At 43.7% G+C, this 22,282-nt stretch overlaps 1 protein-coding gene across 9 annotated transcripts in view; it reads right to left on the bottom strand.

Moving 5' to 3' along the window:
- SHOC2 (SHOC2 leucine rich repeat scaffold protein) overlaps nucleotides 1–22,282 on the bottom strand; it is a 103,565-nt gene that overhangs the window by 34,356 nt on the left and 46,927 nt on the right. For all 9 annotated transcript variants that reach the window (XR_010589332.1, XM_005308154.5, XM_042855229.2 and 6 more), the window contains one exon: nucleotides 5,173–5,310. Coding sequence is in view for 8 of the 9 variants with exons in the window: in XM_005308154.5 (XP_005308211.1) it covers nucleotides 5,173–5,310 (138 nt within the window). In the remaining variant the exon portion in view is untranslated. The remainder of the gene's footprint in view (nucleotides 1–5,172; nucleotides 5,311–22,282) is intronic.

The following is a 22,282-nucleotide window of genomic DNA, read 5'->3' on the forward strand; positions in this document are numbered from 1 at the left end:
AAATCAGTGAAATTTCAACTGTGCTTAGACATCAAACATGCTGGAACCTGGCAATGTGTAGATGTTGCAAGAAACACTCATCACACCCAACCACAGGTAAGTGTCACAGTGGGGGGGGGAAGGGGGGGATAACTAAGAAAAAGAGGAGAGATCAAAAAGTTGGAAAGAAAATTCTCCAGCCTAGGGAAAAAAACAAACATCTGAAACAAAGCAAGCCAGACTTTGGATTCCATAGACGATTCACCGCATCTCCATCTCCGTGCTAAAACTCTCTCACTGAACTATTCTAACCACAAAACAAGCTATAATCTAAAAATCAAGCCACAACTTGCTTTAATGTTGTACCAAAACCGTCATGACTAAGAAATAAAGCCACTGTTGCTGAACTGGCTAAGACTGCCTCTTTTGTACTATGCATAAATGTAGGTCGATCATTATCAATCAATGGAGTTTCGTTCCCCCCACCACTACCCCCAGGACTTATGGACTTATTCTGAACTTTATTTTATATAGCAACAAATAATGCATTCTGAAAGACAGATTCATCCTCGATCAGTAATACTTTTTTTGGTGCAAAAATATAATCAGACTAAAATCAACAACAGTTAGCACAGTGCAATGTTATCTTCCACCAGTCAGCATCTGACTTGGCAGATTGTAGAGCTGCAAAGCATTGATGTTCTGTAGAGATAAGCACCATGCAGGTACAGCTATATGTTTAGAGAAAGAACATAAGTAACTTTAAAAGGCTACAAAAATGTCTTTAAAAGCGAAAAGTATGCCATTGCAAAACAAACTATCAAGAAAATGTACAGAAAAACCATCTTTGGCAGATGAGGAGTTGATTCACTGACAGCAACATACTAAAGATTACTACAGTATCACTTTTTCAGTAAATCGCATGCCTACAAGAGGCCCAAGCTATTTCAACTGCATTGCCAGTCATTTCCCACTTCTATTAACTTATAAACTGATTATCTAAAAGTTGTGTGATTCTTTCATATCCTCTTAAGACAATCTTCTGTAAGCATGGTCTTTCCCCGTAGTCTATTCTAAAGTAAGTTTTACACGCTGCTTTGAGAAATTTAATGATTGCCTTTCAACAGATCTCTCAATATAGTGTATCAATATTTTGCACAGAAATTAACACGAATGGCCTAGAACAGCTACCTGGCAAGGGAAGGTGTTCACCTATAACACATAGGTATTAGCCCATTTAATTGGAGACATTTCTTTCCATAGTTCTCTAGGTGGTAAGCGGCTAATAACCCTTACAAATAGTTTCCGTCAGGCTGCTAAGGCAGAAAAAAAAAATTTATCTTAAATATAACTCCACTCAGCAACCTTTCTAACACACTCTTTATATTTACGAAATCAAAGGCTAAAAAAAGAATGAATACATTATTTTATTTTAATTCTTTCTAAAGAATGAACCACATACTTAAGGCTAGAGAATCACAAATACATTAGAAGTACTAAATGACAAGTTTCTATTAGGGTGATGTGAAGAAAGGAACTTTAAGATATCCAAGCTCGTTTTCTGGAATTTATATGTCAGTTAAAATTTCTAAGATCTGTGTAGAAATCTTTGAGACATATTTGATGTCAATTAGAAGAGCATTTATTGGTAGAAAGTGCAAAAATAATACAACAAGATAAAGGTAGTCTATTGGGCACACATACATAAAAATGTTAAATCAAACAGCAACAACTGTTTACTGGCCACATACTTAAGGAACAGAGGTGTAGCTACAAAGAAGAGCAACGGAAAGGGGGGGGGGAAACTTTCCTGAAACATTCATATATTTTTTAAAAAGAAATGGACAGAGCCCTCTCCCACAAAAAAGTCCACCAAACAGGAAAATTATAAATATAATAGCTTTGAGAAACACCAGAAAACCTTGTTAGTAAAAAGAATTTCTGTAGTAGTGCAGAAATAATACTTATGCTTACAGAACATGTTTCATTATCTTGAAGTGTTTTACATAGGCAAATATTTTTTTTTCCTTTTACAAAGGAGGAAAGTTAGACACAGAGCACTTATGTGACTTTCCCAAGGTCACATCCAGTCAGTAGCAGAAGCAGGAACAGAATCCAGGTTTCCTGACTCCTATGTGTTTCCACTACAAAAGAGCAGGTCTATGGGAAAAATGCTAAAAATTCAAAGAAACCGTAAATTAGAGAGCATATTAAGTGCTTATCTACACAAGAAAGTTGAACCAGTTTAACTTAAGGTGTGATTTTAAAGCAATTTAGTTAAACTACTTCAAAAGGCTTTATGTACACTTATTTTGGTTTATCTTAAATCAATTAAAATCAATTTAATAAACTGAAATAAACTCTTATTCTGAAACAAGTGTTTATACAGGGATTTGCACTGTTTTAAAAAACAATTTACGTTAAACGAGTGCACCTTTCTCATGTAGACAAGGCCTAGGTCATCTCAATCATCCTCTGTTAATGCAGAATAGTTTCATATAGTACATTTTCTAGTGCTCTGTCTAGCCCTAGCTTCACATGTCCTAGGATATGAGGTTTCCACCCTCTCGCTTGGGAGATTATGCCTATAATTCTCATTGTCAGGAATTTTTCCTAATATTCATCCTAATTTTCCTGTCTGAGGCTCTGATCCTGAAAAGCATTAACTTTAAGTACCAATTTAAATGGGATTACTGATGTGTTTAAATTTAAATACCTGCCTATGTGTTTGGTGGATTGAGGCCTTAATTTAATCTGATGCTCTTACCTTAGCTGAGACTGCAAGTCCATATACTCAGTTTAATGGCATTTCTCTGTTTGTAACTCTTTAACTTTTAAAAACCTTAAACTTTTAACTAACTTTTTAACTCTATTTGTAACTTTTTAATACTGCATCTGATCAATTCCAAAATCAATTACCAGAACCCTACTGATTTTGGGAAAAGTCGGAAAACTAAAAAAGGAAAAATGGAGACACATGGCGCCCTGGCCATCTGTTTAATACTGCCACAGCCTCAAGCATCTCTGCAATGGCCTACAGATCAAACAATTGGTGGACAGCACCCATGAATGCCTTCCATCATAACAATACTCTTATCTTAGCTCAGACCAGATTCCCAACAGAGTTTAACACAGTGATTCTCAAACTTTTTTTTTTTTTTTAACTAGTGACCCCTTTCACATAGCAAGCATCTGAGTGCGACCCACGCCCCCATCAATTAAAAATGCTTTTTTATATATTTAACACTATAAATGCTGGCGGCAAAGCAGGGTTTGGGGTGGAGGCTGGCACCTTGTGACTCCCCATGTAAGAACCTTGTGACCCCGAGGGGTCCCGACCCCCAGTTTGAGAACCCCTGGTTTAACATGTTGACAGCCTAAGACTGTCTACACTGCACTTTTGTTGTTAAAACTTGTGTCTTGGTGTTTATAACCTTCAGATAGTTGTAAACGTGTGTACCCGCTTAGTTTCTTTAGTTAACCAAGCTACTTCTATTGGCTATTTTTAATCTTTGACATAAATCAATCCTTGCAGCCTGAAACATTTTTTTTGTTTTTCTCTAAATTTCCTCCTATTCTAAATCACTTTGGCAGCACTTTTTTTCTACTCTAGCCCTTAACAATTTTGAAGACTCGAAGCTTGACCTTTCCAAAATCCTAATTACCTCCCTCATGTAAAGTGACAATTTACAAAATCTGATTGACATGAGCAAAGGGCACTATACCTGCAGACTAAAGTTAAGACAATTTTGTTTTGGTAGTGACGTTGCCAATCTTGATAAAAAAGAGTTAAAGTTAGAGCTATGCTTACAAATTGTGCATTCGGATGCAAATTCCAGCTGGAAAGATGTCTCCTAGTTTTTAAATATAAAATTAACTGGACATGATGAAATTCAGCAACAGTGGGTATTTCATCCATGTAAGCTCAATTCAGGTAGAGCTCTCTGGGTAAAAAGGCCCAATATCTTCCTGGTCAACAATTTGCTACTAAAAATAGTTGGTGTCTTTCTAAATGGTTCTTCACTCTTCTGCCCCTCATCCCCCCATTTATTTCCCCATTATATATATATATATATAATACTGAAATGCTCTATTAATTAATATTAGATGTTGCCCAAGTGGTTCAGTTTTGTCTTTTATTTGCCCACTCAACAAGGCTGAAAGCTTACAACCATGATGGGCTGTGTTTTTTTAAACAATATGTTTTATTCCACCATTTGTTCAACAGAGATTTAATTAAATAAGTAAAGTCCTCACCTGTGCAGTCCTATATGAGCTTCTGAAGCCAACTAGGGAAGAATCAGTTTATTTCAGTACTCTTACTCCCAATCCCAACATCAAAACCTGTATTTTACCGACTGAGATAGTACGTTTGGGAACTTGGAAGTGGATTTTCAAATTATATTATTAAAAAGTAGAAAATACAAAGAATAAATTAGTACTTGAAATTGATTCTGTAAGTCTTCTCTATTTTTCCTCTACTCAAAGCAAATACTGAAATACAACTCAGAACGTTATCCTTAAACTAATAATTTTTAGCACTTATGTAGCACCATTCATCTATATATAGATTTTTCACTATGTGGTGGATAAGCAAACAGTATTCCTATTTTATAAATGGGAAATCTAAGACAGAGGTTAAGTGACTTGCCCCCAAGTCACAGAAAACAGTGGTGTCAGAGCCAGGTTTAGAACCCAGGAATTTCTTGTTCTCAGCCTAATGTTTAGACCAGTCTTCTCAGGGTATGTTCCCACTTACAATGCTATAGTAACACAGCTGTAGTGTAGACACTACTTACACCAATGGGAGAACCTCAAGAGGTGCTGGCTAGATCAGTGGAAGAATTCTTTTGTTGACCTAGCGATGTCAAGAAGGGGACTTAGGTTGGCATAAGTCCATCACTCATGTGGGTTTTTTCACATCCCTGAGCGACATAGCTGGGTACCTAATTTTCAAGTGTAGACCACCCCTTATAGTAGTTAGAATGAACAGTGTTTGGGTTTGAGAGAGATTACATTTTTAGAAAGTGTATATCCCTTTGAGATCTTGATAGTGAAAATGCCCACAACAAAATTCCTATCCCTTCTATAGTTACAGTCTACGTTTTATTCTTAGATTTTCTATTCTTAGTGTTCAGTGACTTGAACATTTGGAAAGCAGTGATTTCTCTCCCCAACCCCACCTTCACATACCTATGGTTTCTGGTAGGTCCAAAAGCTCATTGTGCTGCAAGTCAAGGTTGGTGATTTGTGTGCAATTTCCAATCTCCTTTGGAAGATGTTCAAGCTGATTGTGCGCTACATCCAGAGTTATGAGGTTACACAACTCACCTGTGAACACACCAAAAAACACTTTTTTAAAAATGTCTAGTTTAAAAAATAAAACTACAACATGGAAGTAAAAATAAATGGTCAGATATACACAGCTACGGTTTTAAAACGAAGTATTGTGTGTACCTTAAAATTATGGCTGCAAAATATTTCTGACGTACCAGGATCACAATCTAGTACAGTCAGATTCAAAACCGCATCAGCATCCTTCGAAAGCATAAAGTATAGATTCCAGCTATCTGAAGGAGTCTCAGCGTATTAAAAAAGACCGCGCCAGCTATCCTTGTTTTTGATTTGGTACTGTGAGAAGTATAAGAGCTTGGTTATTCTCATTATTCATCCCTTTCAGCTTAATTGAAGCTAGGAACATCATGGAGGTAAGCAGTTTGTACTGAATTTTGAAAAATTCATTACAGTAAGTTACATATAGAGAAACCACTTCCTAGAATTACTTTCAGGCTGCAAAGAACAAATAGCTTGTGAAACATCAAAACAGAACCAATTATTTTGCTGACAAGCTGGAAAACCAAGAAAACTACTGCTGATTGAGACTTAAAAATGGCACGTTTGTTAAGTTAAACAGGAAACCTATTCCTACAGAATAATGTATTTTAAATACTCAATAATAGCTAAAAATGTAAGAAAGGTTGAAATAAAATTTTATTTGTTAAGTCTTAAAGAAAAAGGGCCTGGATTCTCTTCTGATTTATATCTATCTGTTTTACACCAGCAAAACTTCACACCTGATTTACCCTGATGTATGGGAGGTAAGAATCGAGCACAAATCTCTGCAAGGATAAAGTTTAATTGACTTCAGTGTCAGCAACAAAAAGATCCAAAATATTTTTAATGCTTTTTTTTGTATGTTTTGATTTCAATGGAGCTGAAATTAACACTGCAGATTTTAATAGCTTCAACTTCTATTCACTGGATAAGTGACAATTTTTGGAACAGTAGTGAATAGATATTGCAGAAATAAAGCCTATTTTAGTAACGTACCCTCTAGTGCTGTTTTATTCATCTCTATCCTTCTAGGGCCTCCTTGCGGACCTCGAGGACTAGCTTGGGGTAAACTCTGATGCCATGAATTATGGTACACAGACTAGAAGGCCATGGATTACATTGTAAGAATGAATGGTAAATTTCATTACAAATTCTAAATACTTATGAATTTTGTTTACTTAACTTCTTCAGATGATAGTATGGTACTTTTTTGAGGTAAAAAAAATTCACACCCATTTACCAAAAGGCTTGCCAAGTTAAACGCATGTTGTCTATTCAGTTTTATTATTCTGATTTTCTCAGCTTGTATCACTCTTATGGGCTGCAAAGATCTACACAGCTCAGAGGTACATAGTACAAATAGTATTTTGTCACCAAATCCCACACTATACTGTCTATGTTCATTGCACTTCCCTAAAATACTCTCACATCAAGTGTGAAAGTATTGCTTATGGTCAGGGGTGGCCAACATGTGGCTCCGAAGCCACATGCGGCTCTTCAGAAGTTAATATGCGGATCCTTGTACAGGCACCGACTCCGGGGCTGGAGCTACAGGCACCAACTTTCCAGTGTGCTGGAGGTGCTCACTGCTCAACCCCTGGCTCTGCCACAGGCCCTGTCCCCCACTCCACCTCTTCCTGCCCGCTCCCCTGAGCCTGCCATGCTCTTGCTCCTCCCCCTCCCCCTCTCCCCCAGTGCCTCCTGCACGCCATGAAACAACTGATCGGGAGGTGTGGGGACGGAGGGAGGGGGAGGCACAGATCGTCGGAGCTGCCAGTGGGCAGGAAGTGCTGGGAACAGGGGGGCGAGGGGGGGAGCTTATGGGGGGCTGCTGACATATTACTGTGGCTCTTTGGCAATGTATATTGGTAAATTCTGGCTCCTTCTCAGTCTCAGGTTGGCCACCCCTGGCTTATGGTGCTCCTACATGACTGAATATGCATTCAATTTATACATGTATTATAAGCAATGAGCATTGCAATGGAAACAATCAAGAGAGGAGTGAACCCAGCAATACATGAGCAATGAGCAGCAATCCCACAATACACAGAAGAGAATGAAAGAGCAAGAGGGTAGGCAACAATAACGTCCTACAGTGCCCCAACATTTTGGGAGTCTGTGCCCCTACTAGACTATTGGGACATACAGTTCTTCTTTTTATGACAAAATATAAAGGGGAGGAAGGGAACACTAACCCGTTTTTATACCATATTGCATGTGTTATTAAAGGTAATCTGAGAATTTTGGCAGCATTTTAGGGCACTAGTTCTTAATTTATGATCAGCAAAGCTTAGGTTTGGAACAAGATTCAAGTTCTGCGGCTATAACTGTACTGTTCTGTCTCAATGACAAAGTCAAGTTCATGCTATGGCACAATTCCATTTCATCATATTTAATTCTCATCCTCCATGGCCAGTTGTGGGAGGGAAGGGTCAGGTATATCTGCTGAAGTTGGAGGAACACTGACTTGGGGAGCAACATTCTCTCCACTCCATTCCTTGCACCTACAGAGAATTGTGGCAACAGACACACACATGGTTGCAACAACACATACAGACAGTTCATTTTGTTTGGACATGGCTGCCTTGGATGCTAGGAATATTTGAATCTTGAGTCTTGGGAGAAAACTAAGTATCAGTGCCTACCTAGCATTCTAACTCAATTCCAGATAGTTATAGATGAAGATCATGCTGCTTTTGCTTGTGTGGGTTAAAGACAGGTTTTATTTTAGACAAACTGTTGGTACAAAAAAATGACATGTGCAACAGATCTTTATTTCAAGGAAGTAAACTGAATCCTAAAACTGAGTGAAGGCTATTGCCCTATATAAATCAGATTTTAAAATAGGAAGTGGATGACATCATGATGTTGTTTAGTGACTTGAGGAAAGGAATTTCAAGAGACACAGTATAATGACCACTGTTAGGCCTATATGCGGTTTCACATAGCATATCGAGCATGTGGTGAGAAGCTGTCAAACCATGTGATGGTCCAAAATAAAGTGCAACATCATTTTATAGCCTTTTGGGGGGGGGAAGGGGTTGCTGAGATGTGAAATTTTTAAAACTTCGTTACATTCTTACTCTTGTCAGTCCATACTGATATACAACTCAGCAGAAAGACCCTGATGAAGCATCAAAACTAAGGCCTGGTCTACACTGAGAATAGCATAGCTGAAGTCGACGTATCTTAGATCGACTTAAAATCATTTATTTCGCATCCTCACGGCGCGGGATCGACAGCCGCCACTCCCCCGTTGACTCTGCTTCCGCCTCTCGCCGTGGTGGAGTTCAGGAGTCGACGGCAGAGCGATCAGGGATCGATTTATCACGTCTACACTAGACGTGATAAATCGATCCCTGATAGATCGATTGCTACCTGCCAATCTGTACATATATCAGTATGTATATATGTATTATATACATACACATCTACAGATTAATATTAAATTAGAGGGAGCAGTCATGTCAATATCAAATAGGCTTCGGTATCTCCTGCCAAAATTCACTGGGGAAAATAACCTTGGGCTGTATACACAATTTGCAATATAGCTCCTTTTCCACTGTATTAAATCTTGTGACTGTCCATTCTCTCTCTCCCCATATTTAAGCAGATTGAAATTCTGAAATCCTTTACTACATGATAAATCCTGGACCAGATGACATAGCAACAGAATAAAGAGCTCTTGTTGGACAGTACAAAGAAGAGGACAGTGCTAGTATTAGTGATATCTTTTCATTTTAGCATCAATTAATGTCTTGAAAGCAATACAACTTAATACACTACTTATTAAGTTTATATTTTTTAAAAATGAATCTACATTCACTAGCGCCAGCGACAGATTACAAATATTTTCCATAGCTGTGGTATTTATTAATCCCTCACTAGGTTCACTGACTGTAGAATAAAGCAAAATCATCTAGTCTACCCAGAAAGCTATACGAGATACATTAAAGATAAAAAATGTCCTGACCCTAGAAAGTATTACAAAGTAATTGTGTAACTTCAGCACAACATACTTCCCGCCCCCCCCCCACTATTGGATTTGAGTGCATCATTATAGTGGATAGAATGAGCCTTTTACCATTTATTTCTGACCGCCCTAAGGAACAGATAAAGTACAAGCTAATGGTTTTGATTAATAAATGTAATTTATGTGGAAAACATACTGAGTAGAAAGAATTTAGCCTTTTAAGGTGAATGGTCACAGTTATAATTGTTTTATCATTTTTCTGCACAATGGTTATAGCATTTGTATAAATGGATTTCATGCATATTTTAAGAGAACTTGAATAATATTTTCTTTGAGTTTAATTTAGGATCTTCCTAACTTACAACATGAATTAATTACAGCACTCAACAAGGAGGAAGGAGGATACACTAAAACCCCAAAATTGTTTCCCCACCTGAAACCTGAGGTAAAAGGAGCTTGTAGGAGTGCGTCGTGTAACAAAAGAAATCGATTACTTTCAAGTGAAGGTTGAAAAATTCAGGGAAGTTAGGAAATTCTCGATTAATGTCATCAAACCAATTTCCCAAGGAACATCACACCTTGGTTGCAGTCAGGATTCCTGGAATGGGGTTCCTGTACAGACTTAATACAAACTAAATACATTCCTCTGTATTGTCAGATCCGCTGAAAGGGGGAAATGAAATGGAAGATAGTACTGGGCAGCCCTTGAACTGAAGTGTCATTGAGTAGTGGGACACAGTATTGAGATGGAGCTGGGAGGATGATTGACTACACCAGTGCAGCTGCTACACCCACTGTCTACACTGGTGGAGACTGAACAGGTGCACGCAGAAATTGCGTGTAAACTAAACACAAAGTGGTGTAAAAACCATAGGATGGTCCCAACATCTTGGTGAATTTTGTGTATGAACAGAAGAGGTATTCCAGGTCTAGAGTAAGCAGTCCCTATGATTCCCAGAACTGCAATCCAAAAATATTTCCCTTGCAGCATAGACCAGACCAGCTTCAGCCTAGCATAAAGATTGCATTCACAGAGAAAACAATATTTGGTCCCCTTAAGGCGAGAAGCCAGGTAACAGCAATTTCAATTGTGTTGAAAATTTACTATTGATCTGTGTGCTGAACCAAATAATAGACATTTTATAAAATGCACCATTTTATCTCTGTAAAGATTAATATCAACATTTTTATGCAAGACAGTTCTATACCAGCAACATGGAAAAATGTAATAAAAATGAGATCAAAGGAATGCACAAGGTTAGACTAAGTAACAGACTTGCAAACTGAAATACTTTCTTGACTTCACCACCCCAAGACTTTTCCTCTGGTTCTTCATACTTCTCATGCACACAATCTGACTCTCTATCACTTTTGCATTTTTCGATTCCAATATTCATCACAGTGACCTCAATGGAATGGAGATTGCTAGATATGGAGACTAAGCTAGAGTCCCACCTTGGAGGCAGATTTCCACAGTTGTCGATAGAAAGTTTTACAGAGCTCAGCATTAGCTATTGGCAGGAATATTTTTTCAGTTGGTCTCTTTCCCAAGGGGGAGGGAACTAATGATTCAACAGCTAGGTGAAAAGAAAAAAAAAAAAAGCTCTCCTTGGTGTCATCCTCCACGGCAATTTTACTGACCTTCATTTCTTTGGTTTCTGAGGCTAGAGCAGAATATAACTAAAAGCAAGATTTCAAGATTTTCACTGAACCAGGGTAAACCCAGCTGCACCATGGATCTTTAATTGCAATGTTGACCTACCCCCGTATCCTACAAAAAAATGGAAATACAACCCTAGTGAGGGATACAGAAAGGAATATAAATTATAGCAAGTAAAATGTAAGATGGAAATTTGAAGTTAAGAGTAAATTTGAAGAGCAAGTATCCAAAAGCCTCCTAATTTTATGTCCTTCATAAAAATAAACAAAGCAATCTTTAAGCCTATTTAGTAGACACTGCTGAGTCTGCTGGAGTATAGGAAGCAATTAAAGGACAGTTACCTGTTCCGTAACTGGCGTTCTTCGAGATGTGTTGCTCCTGTCTATTCCACAGTAGGTGTGCGTGCTCGACACGTGCACCGGTACCGGAAGTTTTTCCCTTAGCAGCATCCGTAGTGGGGGAGCACCGCTGCGACCCCTGGAGTGGAGCTGACAGATCGCGCTATAAAGGGGGCTGCGTGCTCTCCCCACCCTCAGTTCCTTCTTGCCAGACAACTCCGACAGAGGGGAAGGAGGGTGGGATGTGGAATAGACAGGAGCAACACATCTCGAAGAACGCCAGTTATGGAACAGGTAACTGTTCTTTCTTCTTCGAGTGATTGCTCCTGTGTATTCCACAGTAGGTAACTCCAAGCTATACCTCACGGAGGTGGGTAGGAGTTCTAAATGATAAAGGTTAAGGGTTACCCGTGCAGAGCACCGCCCGACCAAACCCGGCGTTGTCCCTTGCTTGGGAGACGATTGCATAGTGCGATGCAAAAGTATGGACAGAGGACCATGTAGCAGCCCTGCAGATGTCCTGAATAGGGACATGAGCCACACAGGCCGCAGACGAGGCCTGGGCTCTCGTCGAATGCGCCTTAACAATAGGAGACGGGGGAACCCCAGCCAGGTCATAACATGTGCGAATGCACGAGGTGATCCAGCGGGAAATCCGCTGGGTGGAAACCGGTTGCTCTCTCATGTGCTCGGCCGTAGCAATGCAAAGCTGAGGGGATGTCCGGAATGGCCTTGTTTGATCTAAGTAAAAGGCCAGCACCCTACGCACATCTAACATGTGTAGGCATCGTTCCTCATTGGAGGAATGGGGCTTAGGACACAGGACAGGCAGAAATATGTCCTGGTCCATGTGAAACGCTGAGACCACCTTCGGTAGGAAGGCCGGATGTGGGTGAAGCTGGACCTTCCCCTTATGAAAGACAGTGTACGGGGGTTCCGAGGTCAGCACCCTAAGCTCCGAAACCCTGCGGGCTGAGGTGATAGCCACCAAAAACGCCACTTTCTCAGATAGGTGGGACCAGTAACAAGTGGCCAATGGCTCAAAGGGAGGTCCCGTGAGGCGTGACAGTACCAGCTTCAGGTCCGAAGTGGGAACCGTGGGCCTAGCATAAGGGAATGCTCTGTCCAAACCCTTTAAAAACCTGGAAGTCATGTGGTGGGAGAACACTGACTGTCCCGCAACTGGAGGGTGGAAGGCCGAAATGGCTGCCAGGTGCACCCTCCATCGAGGAGGGAGCTAGCCCTTGGGTCCTAAGTGACAGGAGGTAGTCCAGGACCAGCTGGAGCGGAGCGGACACGGGGGAGGAACCTCTCTCCCTCGCCCATGAGGAGAACCGATACCACTTAGCCAGGTAGGCCCTCTGTGTGGACGGCTTCCTGCTTTCAAGCAGGAACCGTCTAACAGCCTTGGTACACCTCCCCTCCTCTGCATCTAGCCACGGATCAGCCACGCCGTCTGGTGGAGCGGGGCCAGGTTGGGATGGAGGAGACGACCTCCCTCCTGAGAGAGGAGGTCCGGGTGGAGCTGCAGCCTGCGAGGGGGGGCCGCCAAGAGTTGCAGTAAGGTCCCGTACCAATGTTGACGGGCCCAATCCGGGGCTATCAGGATAATGACTTCACCTTCTGTAGGACCCTGCCTATGAGGGGGAAGGGCGGGAAGGCGTACATCAGGGGCTCCGACCAATCGAGCAGGAAGGCATCCGTCATGGCCCCATCGCCTTCTATCATCCTGGAGCAGAACCTGGGACACAGGCGGTTCTGAGCGGTGGCGAATAGGTCCACCTGGGGAGTGCCCCACTGAAAGAAAATCCATTCTGCCACCTCCCTGTGCAGGGACCATTCGTGCTGACGTGAACACCCTGCTCAGGCGATCTGCGAGCGTGTTGCTCTCGCCGGGTAGGTGGAATGCTCAGAGGAGGATGTTGTGGGCTATACAGAACTCCCACAGGAACTGGGCTTCCTGGCATAAAGCCCTGAAGCGCATGTCCCCTTGCCTGTTGATGTAATACATTGCGGTGGTGTTGTCCGTGAGGATTCTGACCACGTTCCCTTGTAAGTGCTGGCGAAAGGCCAGGCATGCCAGTCGCACAGCCCTGAGTTCCCTGACATTTATGTGCAGGGTCAGTTCCTCGGGTGACCACATACCCTGGTTCCTGATGTCCCTCACATGGGCATCCCCAGCCCAGGTCTGAGGCATCTGACACTAGATCTAGTGAGGGAGAGGGGTCTCGGAAGGGGATACCCCGGAGCATGCTGCTCGGGAGGGACCATCATTGGAGGTCTGCAACCACCGTTGGCGGCACCGTGACAACCTTGTCCAGGCCATCCCTGGCCTGGGAATATCGGGAGGCCAACCAGAGTTGGAGGGGCCTCATCCGGAGCCTGGCATGTCACACCACTGTAGTCCATGCTGCCATGTGGCCGAGGATTTGAAGGCATATCCGAGCCGTGGTTACGGGGTAGGTCGTGACCGAGGCGACGAGGCCTTTGAGCGCCTCGAACCTGTTCCTGGGAAGGGAGGCCGTGGCCACCTGGGAATCCAGCAGTGCTCCTATGAATTCTATGCGCTGGACAGGAATTAACGTGGATTTCTCCTAGTTTACCACTAGGCCCAGAGCGGAGCAGGTGCGGAGCAAGAGGGATATTTGCTGCTGCACCTGGGACCGGGACTTGCCCTTGAGCAGCCAATCGTCCAGGTAGGGAAAGACCTGCAGCCCTCTCCTCCTGAGGTGGGCCGCAACCACTGCCATACATTTGGTGAAGACCCTGGGGTCTGTCGAGAGGCCAAAGGGGAGGACCGTAAACTGGTAGTGGTCCTGATCCACCAGGAAACGGAGGTAGCGCCTGTGACCCTCGAAAATGTGGATGTGGAAGTAGGCATCCTGAAGGTCCAGCGCTGCAAACCTCGGGTCTAGAGAGGGAATAATAGAGGCTAGGGACACCATGCGGAATCTGTAGCGAACCAAGAACTGGTTGAGCTTCCGCAGATCGAGGATGGGCCGAAGCCCGCCCTTTGCCTTCGGGATGAGGAAATACCTGGAATAGAATCCCTTGCCCCAGAATTCCCAAGGTACCCTCTCCACGGCTCCCAGGCAGAGGAGGCGCTGTACCTCCTGACCTAGGAGGAGCGCATGTTCCGGGTCCTCCGCCAACTCCCTGGCCAGAGGGCAACTGTGAGGGGGCGAAACAAGCCGCAACCTGTACCCTGTGTGAGGCCTGGGCTTGTCCTTGGCCGGCGGGACGTACAGGTCCAGCATCTGCAGGGTAGTACGGGAGTCTTTCATCCCATGCAGACGCATGTCTGTTTGATCTGCCAACAGGGCCCGACCATCGAACGGCAGGTCCTACGTGATTGACTGGGACTCAGCCGATAGGCCAGAGAGTGAAAGCCAGGATGCCCTTCTCATGGAAATCGCCACAGCCATCGAACGAGCGGCCGTGTCCACCACATCAGAGGCCGCCTGGAGCGCCGCTTTAGCCGACGCCACCCCCTCATCAACAAGAGCCCGGAATTCCTTCCTGTCCTTCTCGTGGAGGGAGGGCTCAAACTTGGGAAGGGACCCCCACAGGTTAAAATCATATCTGCTCAAGAGTGCCTGGTGGTTGGCCACTCTGAGCTGAAAGCTCGCAGACGAATAAACCTTTCTCCCAAAGGAATCCAGCCTGTGAGCGTCTTTGTTCTTAGGGGTAGGAGCGGGTTGGCCATGTCTCTCTCGGTGGTTCACCGATTCCACCACTAGAGAGTTCGGAGTTGGGCGGGATCATAAGTACTCGTGCCCCTTTGTGGGCACAAAGTATCTCCGTTCGGCCTTTTTGGAGATCGGACAGAGAGATGCTGGGGTTTGCCAGAGGCCAGTAGTAATATTGACCACCCCCTGATGGAGCGCGAGGGCCACACGCCCTGGTGTCGAAGAGGTCAGGACATTAAACAATGTGTCCGATGGTTCCTCCATCTCCCCGGCCTGGAGCTGGAGGTTTGATGCCACCCTCCTGAGTAGCTTCTGGTGGGCCTTGAAATCCTCCTCACAGACCGGAGGTGGTGGCGCCACCGAGTCATCTAGAGCCGAGGAGGTCGGTGACGCAGTGTCGTCTGCACCCGGCTGTACCGAAATCTCGACGTCCTGACCCAGGGCCCGAGTCGGTGCCGCAGGGTCGGTGCCCACTGCCTCATCGTGGTGCCGAGGCGGCGACGTTGGCTGGGCCTGGGACGCTCCCGCCACGGAGCGGGGTACCGGCGGTACCGGTGCCTGGGGCCACGGTGACCACTGGCACCACTGTCCCTGCCAGGGAATGGCCTGGCCCTGGGACGCGAGGTGGCCCGGAAGGGCCGGCTGGTCTTGCGGCACCGAGTGGCTCGACGAGGGGCGGCTTCATGCCGAAGTCCGGGATGAGCGGACGGTGCCGTACGAACTGCTGGAGCGGTCCTGTACATGATGTCTCTGGCCACTGGAGGGGGATAGGTAGGAGTCAGGAGTGCTGTCCCCGTAGTGCCTCCGGCGCCCAAGACTATGACGCCTCGGTGCCTGGGACTCCCGTGATGAGCTCCAAGCGTGGCGCCTTCCACGGCGGGTGCCGGAGCGGGAACGGCAGTGCCGACAACGACAAGACCTGTCCCTGCGGTCAAGGCTCGAAGAAGAGCGGCGCCGTCTCTTAGTGCCTCCTCTACAGTCTGTCGGAGTGGAGGTGGAAAGCTCGCTCGCGGCGTGGAGGCGCGCCGAGGTCCACGGCTCAGCCCTTCAACTCGGGACGGTACCTCGACCTCGGAGACGTCCAGGGAGTGTCGATGGGCACTGAGCAATGGCTTCCCACGGGATTGGGGTCCCGACTGAAGCGGCGCTCCCGGTACCAGAAGCGTCATGATGTCACACGCGGCCTGAGCTGCCTCCGGCATCGAAGGCATTCTCGCCTCTGGCGAGGCGCGTATGGACAGCACTGGACTACTCCGCTCCACCCAAGTCGGAGGTTTCGGTCCCGATGGGGATCGTGGGCTGCCCAGTGCGGGTCTAGCCTCACGCTGTTCTTTCTCCTGGCGCTGCTGAGTCTTCCCTTGCTTCTTAGAAGGGGAGCGGTGCTGGCTCATTGACGGGGCCTCACTGAGCACCGACGCCGCGGTACCGGGCGCGGAATCAGGACGGCGCGCCTGGGGCGCTTTGATGCACGCCGGGGGCACTTCGCTGCGCGCCGGGGGCGAGGTGCCCAGCGCGGGGTTGGCTCGACGCATCGGTGCCGGGGTCAACGCCGACTCCATTAGGAGAGCTCGGAGTCAGATCTCACGCTCCTTCGTTCGCGACTTGAAGGAGCGGCAGATCTTACACTTCTCACTAATGTGAGCCTCGCCCAGACAGCGAAGACACAGAGTGCGGATTGCTTCTGGGCATAGAATTGCGACAAGAGTCGCACGACTTGAAGCCTGGGCCACGGGGCATGCCCTGAGCCCAGCACTAACAGAGAAAGTTCAACAAGTAACTTCAGGGAAAGCTGTATACCACTAAGGCTAGAAATGCTGCAGCAAAGCTGGAGCACAAGTTCCGACTACCTTCACCGGCGGCAAGAAGGAACTGAGGGTGGGGGGAGCACGCAGCCCCCTTTATAGCACGATATGTTGGCCCCACTCCAGGGATCACAGCAGTGCTCCCCCACTACGGATGCTGCTAAGGGAAAAACTTCTGGCACCGGTGCACGTGGCGAGCACGCACACCTACTGTGGAATACACAGGAGCAATCACTCGAAGAAGAAAGACAAGGATATTGCAGAGAAACTAAGTTATTTCTTTACATCAGTCCTCAAATACAAGATGTTGGGGAAATATCTATTCAGAATCTACTTTTTCAGGTAATAAAGAAAAAGTACTGCCAGAAACTAAAGAGTTAAGAGGAGATGGTTCTGGAACAAGTTTGAAAGGCAACAGGTCACCAGGACCAGATGGTATACACCCAGTACTTCTGAATGAACTACAGGGTAGCAAAACTAAGTTTTTAAAAGGTATTAGATGATCCTGGGAAGTACAGAGCAGCAAAACATTAATACAGCAATAGTTAAAGTAACTGAAATGGCCATTACAATAGAACTATTAAACTGCTTACATACAGTAGAGCCTCAGAGTTACAAACACCTTGGGAATGGAGGTTGTTCCTAACGCTGAACAAAACGTTATGGTTGTTCTTTCAAAAGTTTACAACTGAACACTGACTTAACAGCTTTGTACCTTTACTATGCAAAAGAAAAATGCTGCTTTTCCTTTTTTTTTTGTTTTTGTTTTTTAGTAGTCTACCTTTAACACAGTACTATACTGTATTTGCCTTTGGGGCTGGGGGGAGATCTGCTGGTGCTGCCCGATTGCATACTTTTGGTTCCAAATGAGGTGTCTGGTTGACTGGTCAGTTCATAACTCTGGTGTTTGTAACTCTGAGGTTTTACTGTACATGTGATACGACAGTGACAAATCAGCATTGTTTCTGTTAAAGAAAATCTTGTCTCTAATCTACTACAATTCTTTGAGTATGTCAAACCGATTGACGTGATTTATTTGTATGCAGTGTGTGTAGCTGTAGCCACGTCGTGATTTATTTAAGACTTTTAAAAAGCCTTCGACAAATACCCTAACAAGACTCCAAGGAAGGGTCACAAGAACTGGTTTGGGGAACATTCTTTTGGGGTAAGAAATTGTGCATTTGCATTTAGGATGGGATTGTGGGGAGGATTTGGGAGAGGGAGAGAGTTGTAGACAGGTGATAATTTTTCACTGGAGAAATTCTCTCACCCTACAGGGAGCATAACAAAAGAACTGCTTCAGAGTATGGGGAGAACGGCACTACCAGAACACAAATGAACCACCACCATTATCAGGGAAGGAGAGAGATGAGGGTGGAGTAAAAAACGAGAGAAGTAGTTAGTGATGAGTACACAAGTGAAAATGTAAATAATGCATTTTTGATGTGGTACTGTAGGCAGGCCAGCAAGGACCTGTCTCATTCTGTCTATGAGGCACCTAGCATACTTGTGTTCTGTGTAAATACGAATTCAACTATAATTACAAAGACCTTTTGCCTCTGAACATGTGATTTGAAAATATTCCAGGAATGATATTTCTTTGGTACTATGAACATTTTATGGTATTGTAAAGGTAAAAAGTGGAGGGAGGTGGGGAAGGGAACAATGATAACAAACGAAAGATGATCAAATTATGAGACATAGCACCTGACTCTGAAAGTGCTCCTGGTTTTGACAATTCATAGCACTGTAAATAGCTAGATACTTGATTTGAGGGTTCAATCAGGTAGTTAGACATTATGTGCTATGAAGTACACCCACAAAAATCACAATTTGCACTGAAACCTATATATAATTAAAACACAGTGCTTTTAGAGAACACAAAGCAGGAAAACCCATTTTAGCATCCTTTGGTACACATTCCAATAAATCCAATAAAACTGTCAAGTTTTGCTGTTACTTTATAGAGAGGACTTCGAAGTGGGATGGCAGTCAAATGCAGCACAGTAAAACTGGCACATACCAATTCAACATTTCTGCACACTCGGTTTGAATCAGTTTGGCTTACTTTACTTACAAAATCTTCACTTCTATGGGTACAGAGCCTATAAAGCTCTGGAAGAGCAAGAGAGTTTCTGTTCTGCCTTGTACACAGTGAACTAAATAATCACTTAGGTACTGATGGAAGAACCTTTGTTACTGGTGATAATTTAAAAGGGGAATGGGAAAGAGTTTGATTTTCAGATTGAGTTTGCAGACCTAGCAATTGGAACAAAATCGATTTCTAATGTGGGCACATTTGAAGTACATTTTGATAAATATGCAATCTTAATGTTTTTACACAGTTTATTTTCTGACTAAGTATTCGGATGTTGTAATATGACTACTGTTTAGTATTTTTTCTACAAAGAGGTCAGAGTTCACGTTGTCCTGTCTTATTTTCCCTTTTCTAAATTTATATTATTCTTAAAACAAATCTCACCAATTCAGCTAAAATCTTTGCTCTCTAAGTTTAATTCTAAGTAGTACCCCTCTTTCAGAAGGCTTAGATTTCAAGATAATGCACTCTGGCAGATCAACACAATTTTAAGAAGGCTTTCAATAACACAATCCTATCACCCATGCAGTTTTGCACACAACACTTTTTTCAAAGCTATATTTACTTTTAATTAGGTGTTTTGTTTTATTAGAAACCTCTTTTACAGACCAACAGTCTCCTGAAGTCTTCTTCATCATGAAGCCATCACAGTTAAGTACTTCAAGGACATCCTCTACTTGACTGAAGAGAAGGCTATCACAATCCCTAGTGCCCCATGACAGTAGACAATGAAATGTCAGTTTCATGACATAATTCTACCCAGCCACCTTTGGTTTTTTAATATCGCCTCTCACTGTAGCATAGTAGCAATATTCCCGCTTTTTATGCAGGAGATTAGGATTCTATTCCCTGTCCAGGCCAACACTCCGAAAAACACACTCATTACCACAGGGACGGAAATCACCACCTTCAGCACAGGATTCTACCAATTTAGCTCAATAAATAACTACACCTCTACCCCGATATAACGCGACCCGATATAACATGAATTCGGATATAACAAGGTAAAGTAGCGCTCCGGGGGCGGGGGCGGGGCTGCGCACTCCGGTGGATCAAAGCAAGTTCGATATAACGCGGTTTCACCTATAACGCAGTAAGATTTTTTGGCTCCCGAGGACAGCGTTATATCGGGGTAGAGGTGTACTTTAGCTGACAGCTGCAATAGGGTCTTATCCTCCATGGATCAGCCACTAGCACAACATACTTAACCAGCATGTTATGTAAATCTGCTTGTTAATACTTTTACCACCAGATATGAGAGTCTTGAACCTTAGAACAATGTAATACTTAAAATGAGAAGAAACTGAATCTGACTTGCTCCATGTGATACTGTTTCATAAAAAGATAATGGCTCATTCTGCCTCCTGCTCGGGAACATAAATCTTGGACTATTTAAAAACTGATGTTATACTGCATTTATTATACTTGTACTAGACCTCTATATGTGAAAGGAAAAACTTAAAAGAATGTAAAGGGACTTATGTAAAATTTGGCCAAAAATATAGATTTTGAAAAAAATAAGTTCATTTGTAAAAGTTTAAAACCAGTAAGAAATGCTTCAATGACATTTCTGAAAACTATCCAGCGGAAACGAACAAATATATTTTCTGCAATTCAAAGATATGCACACTACAGCTTTGTGCTAGACTATCTCAGTGAAATGGACTAGAAACGGATTACAAAAGTGAAACTGATTAGTCTTCTCGTTGTTTAGGCTGAGAGAAACTGAACATAAGTGAAAATAAGACTTTTTTTCAGTGCCAGGTTCTCAAATTTAGGTGCATACGTCTAATTTATACACACAATCCTATTATTTATTGACTGTAACCTGTTATATATGCATTCTCAGACAGCTGATTTGCATACATCAGGTGAGCAAAAATTTGTGAGAGCCTAACTCTAAAAGCTGAAAATAATTTTTCAACTCTAATTCTTCAAGTTATAAGTAAACTACGTAAATATCTTTAGCTTAAATGTTTAAATGCTGTTAAGCCCAAAAGTGTTCTTTTAAAAAGAAACTTAAAATGGTAAATTCTTTGTGGGCAGGAACTGTCTTTTTGTTTATACAGCGCTTAGCACAATGGGATCCAGGTCCATAACTGAGTTTTCTAAGCGCTAGAACAATACAAATAATCAAGATACAAACAACATCTGGATGTGTGGACAAAAAACATGGTGCTCAGGCCAGCATTTGTCCTGTTTGGTAAAATACCAAATACATTCTCAACAAAAATAGTAAATAATAATTACATAAAAAGTCAGAAAAGGCTGTAATAATAAGAACTCTGAAGCAATTCAAAGTATATGCCTATTATACACAGATAGATACAGTATGTAAAATGGCTTCATGGAGAAACTTTCAAGATTCTTGAGACCAAGTGTATAAATGAGGGAGGGGGAGAGAAACCAAACATTTTAATGCAACATTGGCCTTGAGATTTAAAAAAAATACAAGAGTCAGGAAACAAAGTTTAAGCTTACATAACAGTCATTCAAGACGACCTTTGTGTAGGTAGTGTTAAAACTATCTACACAAAGTTTTTAAGAAGCTATGCCAAAAGTAAACTGGAAAGCAGCATCTCACTGCATTTTATTTCATATGTTAGTATCTGTGAGCTGAGGGGCGAAAACATTAGCATACGTTTATATGGAACACTCCCCAGCTGCATTTTACAGCTATGTCTTTACTGAACTACTGAATTTTTGTAAGTAACAAACAGAGGGAGAGCACCAGTTTAACTACCAACACTGCAGTGTGTCCACACTAGCTATGCTGTTTCAATTGCAGTTTTGCCCCATATCTATATTTGTGTTATATGTTACTGTTACAGATGCTTACCCTCTGGTTCCAGACACACTCCTTGAAGCAATGGCTTGTGGAAGATTTCAAAAACCTTTTTGGGAGCCCAACAAAATTGTAGGGGAGGAGGTCAAATTCCTACAATTCCATGGGAAATTCCAATAATTCTGCCTGGAGAAAACTCCCAGAAGGGCCCAGGAGCTAGTGCCATCACCAAGTAATTTGCTCAAAATAGAGGCCAAGCTGAATTCTTAGCTCTTGCTTGGCAAGAAATGTTTCTGCTGCAGCTTTAGAAAAGTTTCAGCGAAGCACTGAGGCAGCTGCAGCAAGGGGGTAGAGCAGGGGCGGGTAAACTTTTTGGCCTGAGGGCCGCATAGGGTTTTGTAAATTGTATGGAGGGCCAGTTAGGGGAGGGGGTCGTGGCCCAGCTCCCACCTCCGATTTGCCCCCCCCCCACCAGGACTCCTGCCCCATCCAACCCCCCCTTTTCCCTGATGGTCCCCCCGGGACCCCTGCCCCATCCACACACACCCCCCACTCCTTGTCCCCTGACCGCCCCTGGACCCCCGCCACTCCATCCAACCCCTCCTCTCATTCCTGACGCCCCCC

The sequence above is a fragment of the Chrysemys picta genome, chromosome 7 (assembly GCF_011386835.1).
Source record: "Chrysemys picta bellii isolate R12L10 chromosome 7, ASM1138683v2, whole genome shotgun sequence".
Taxonomy (NCBI): domain Eukaryota; kingdom Metazoa; phylum Chordata; order Testudines; family Emydidae; genus Chrysemys; species Chrysemys picta.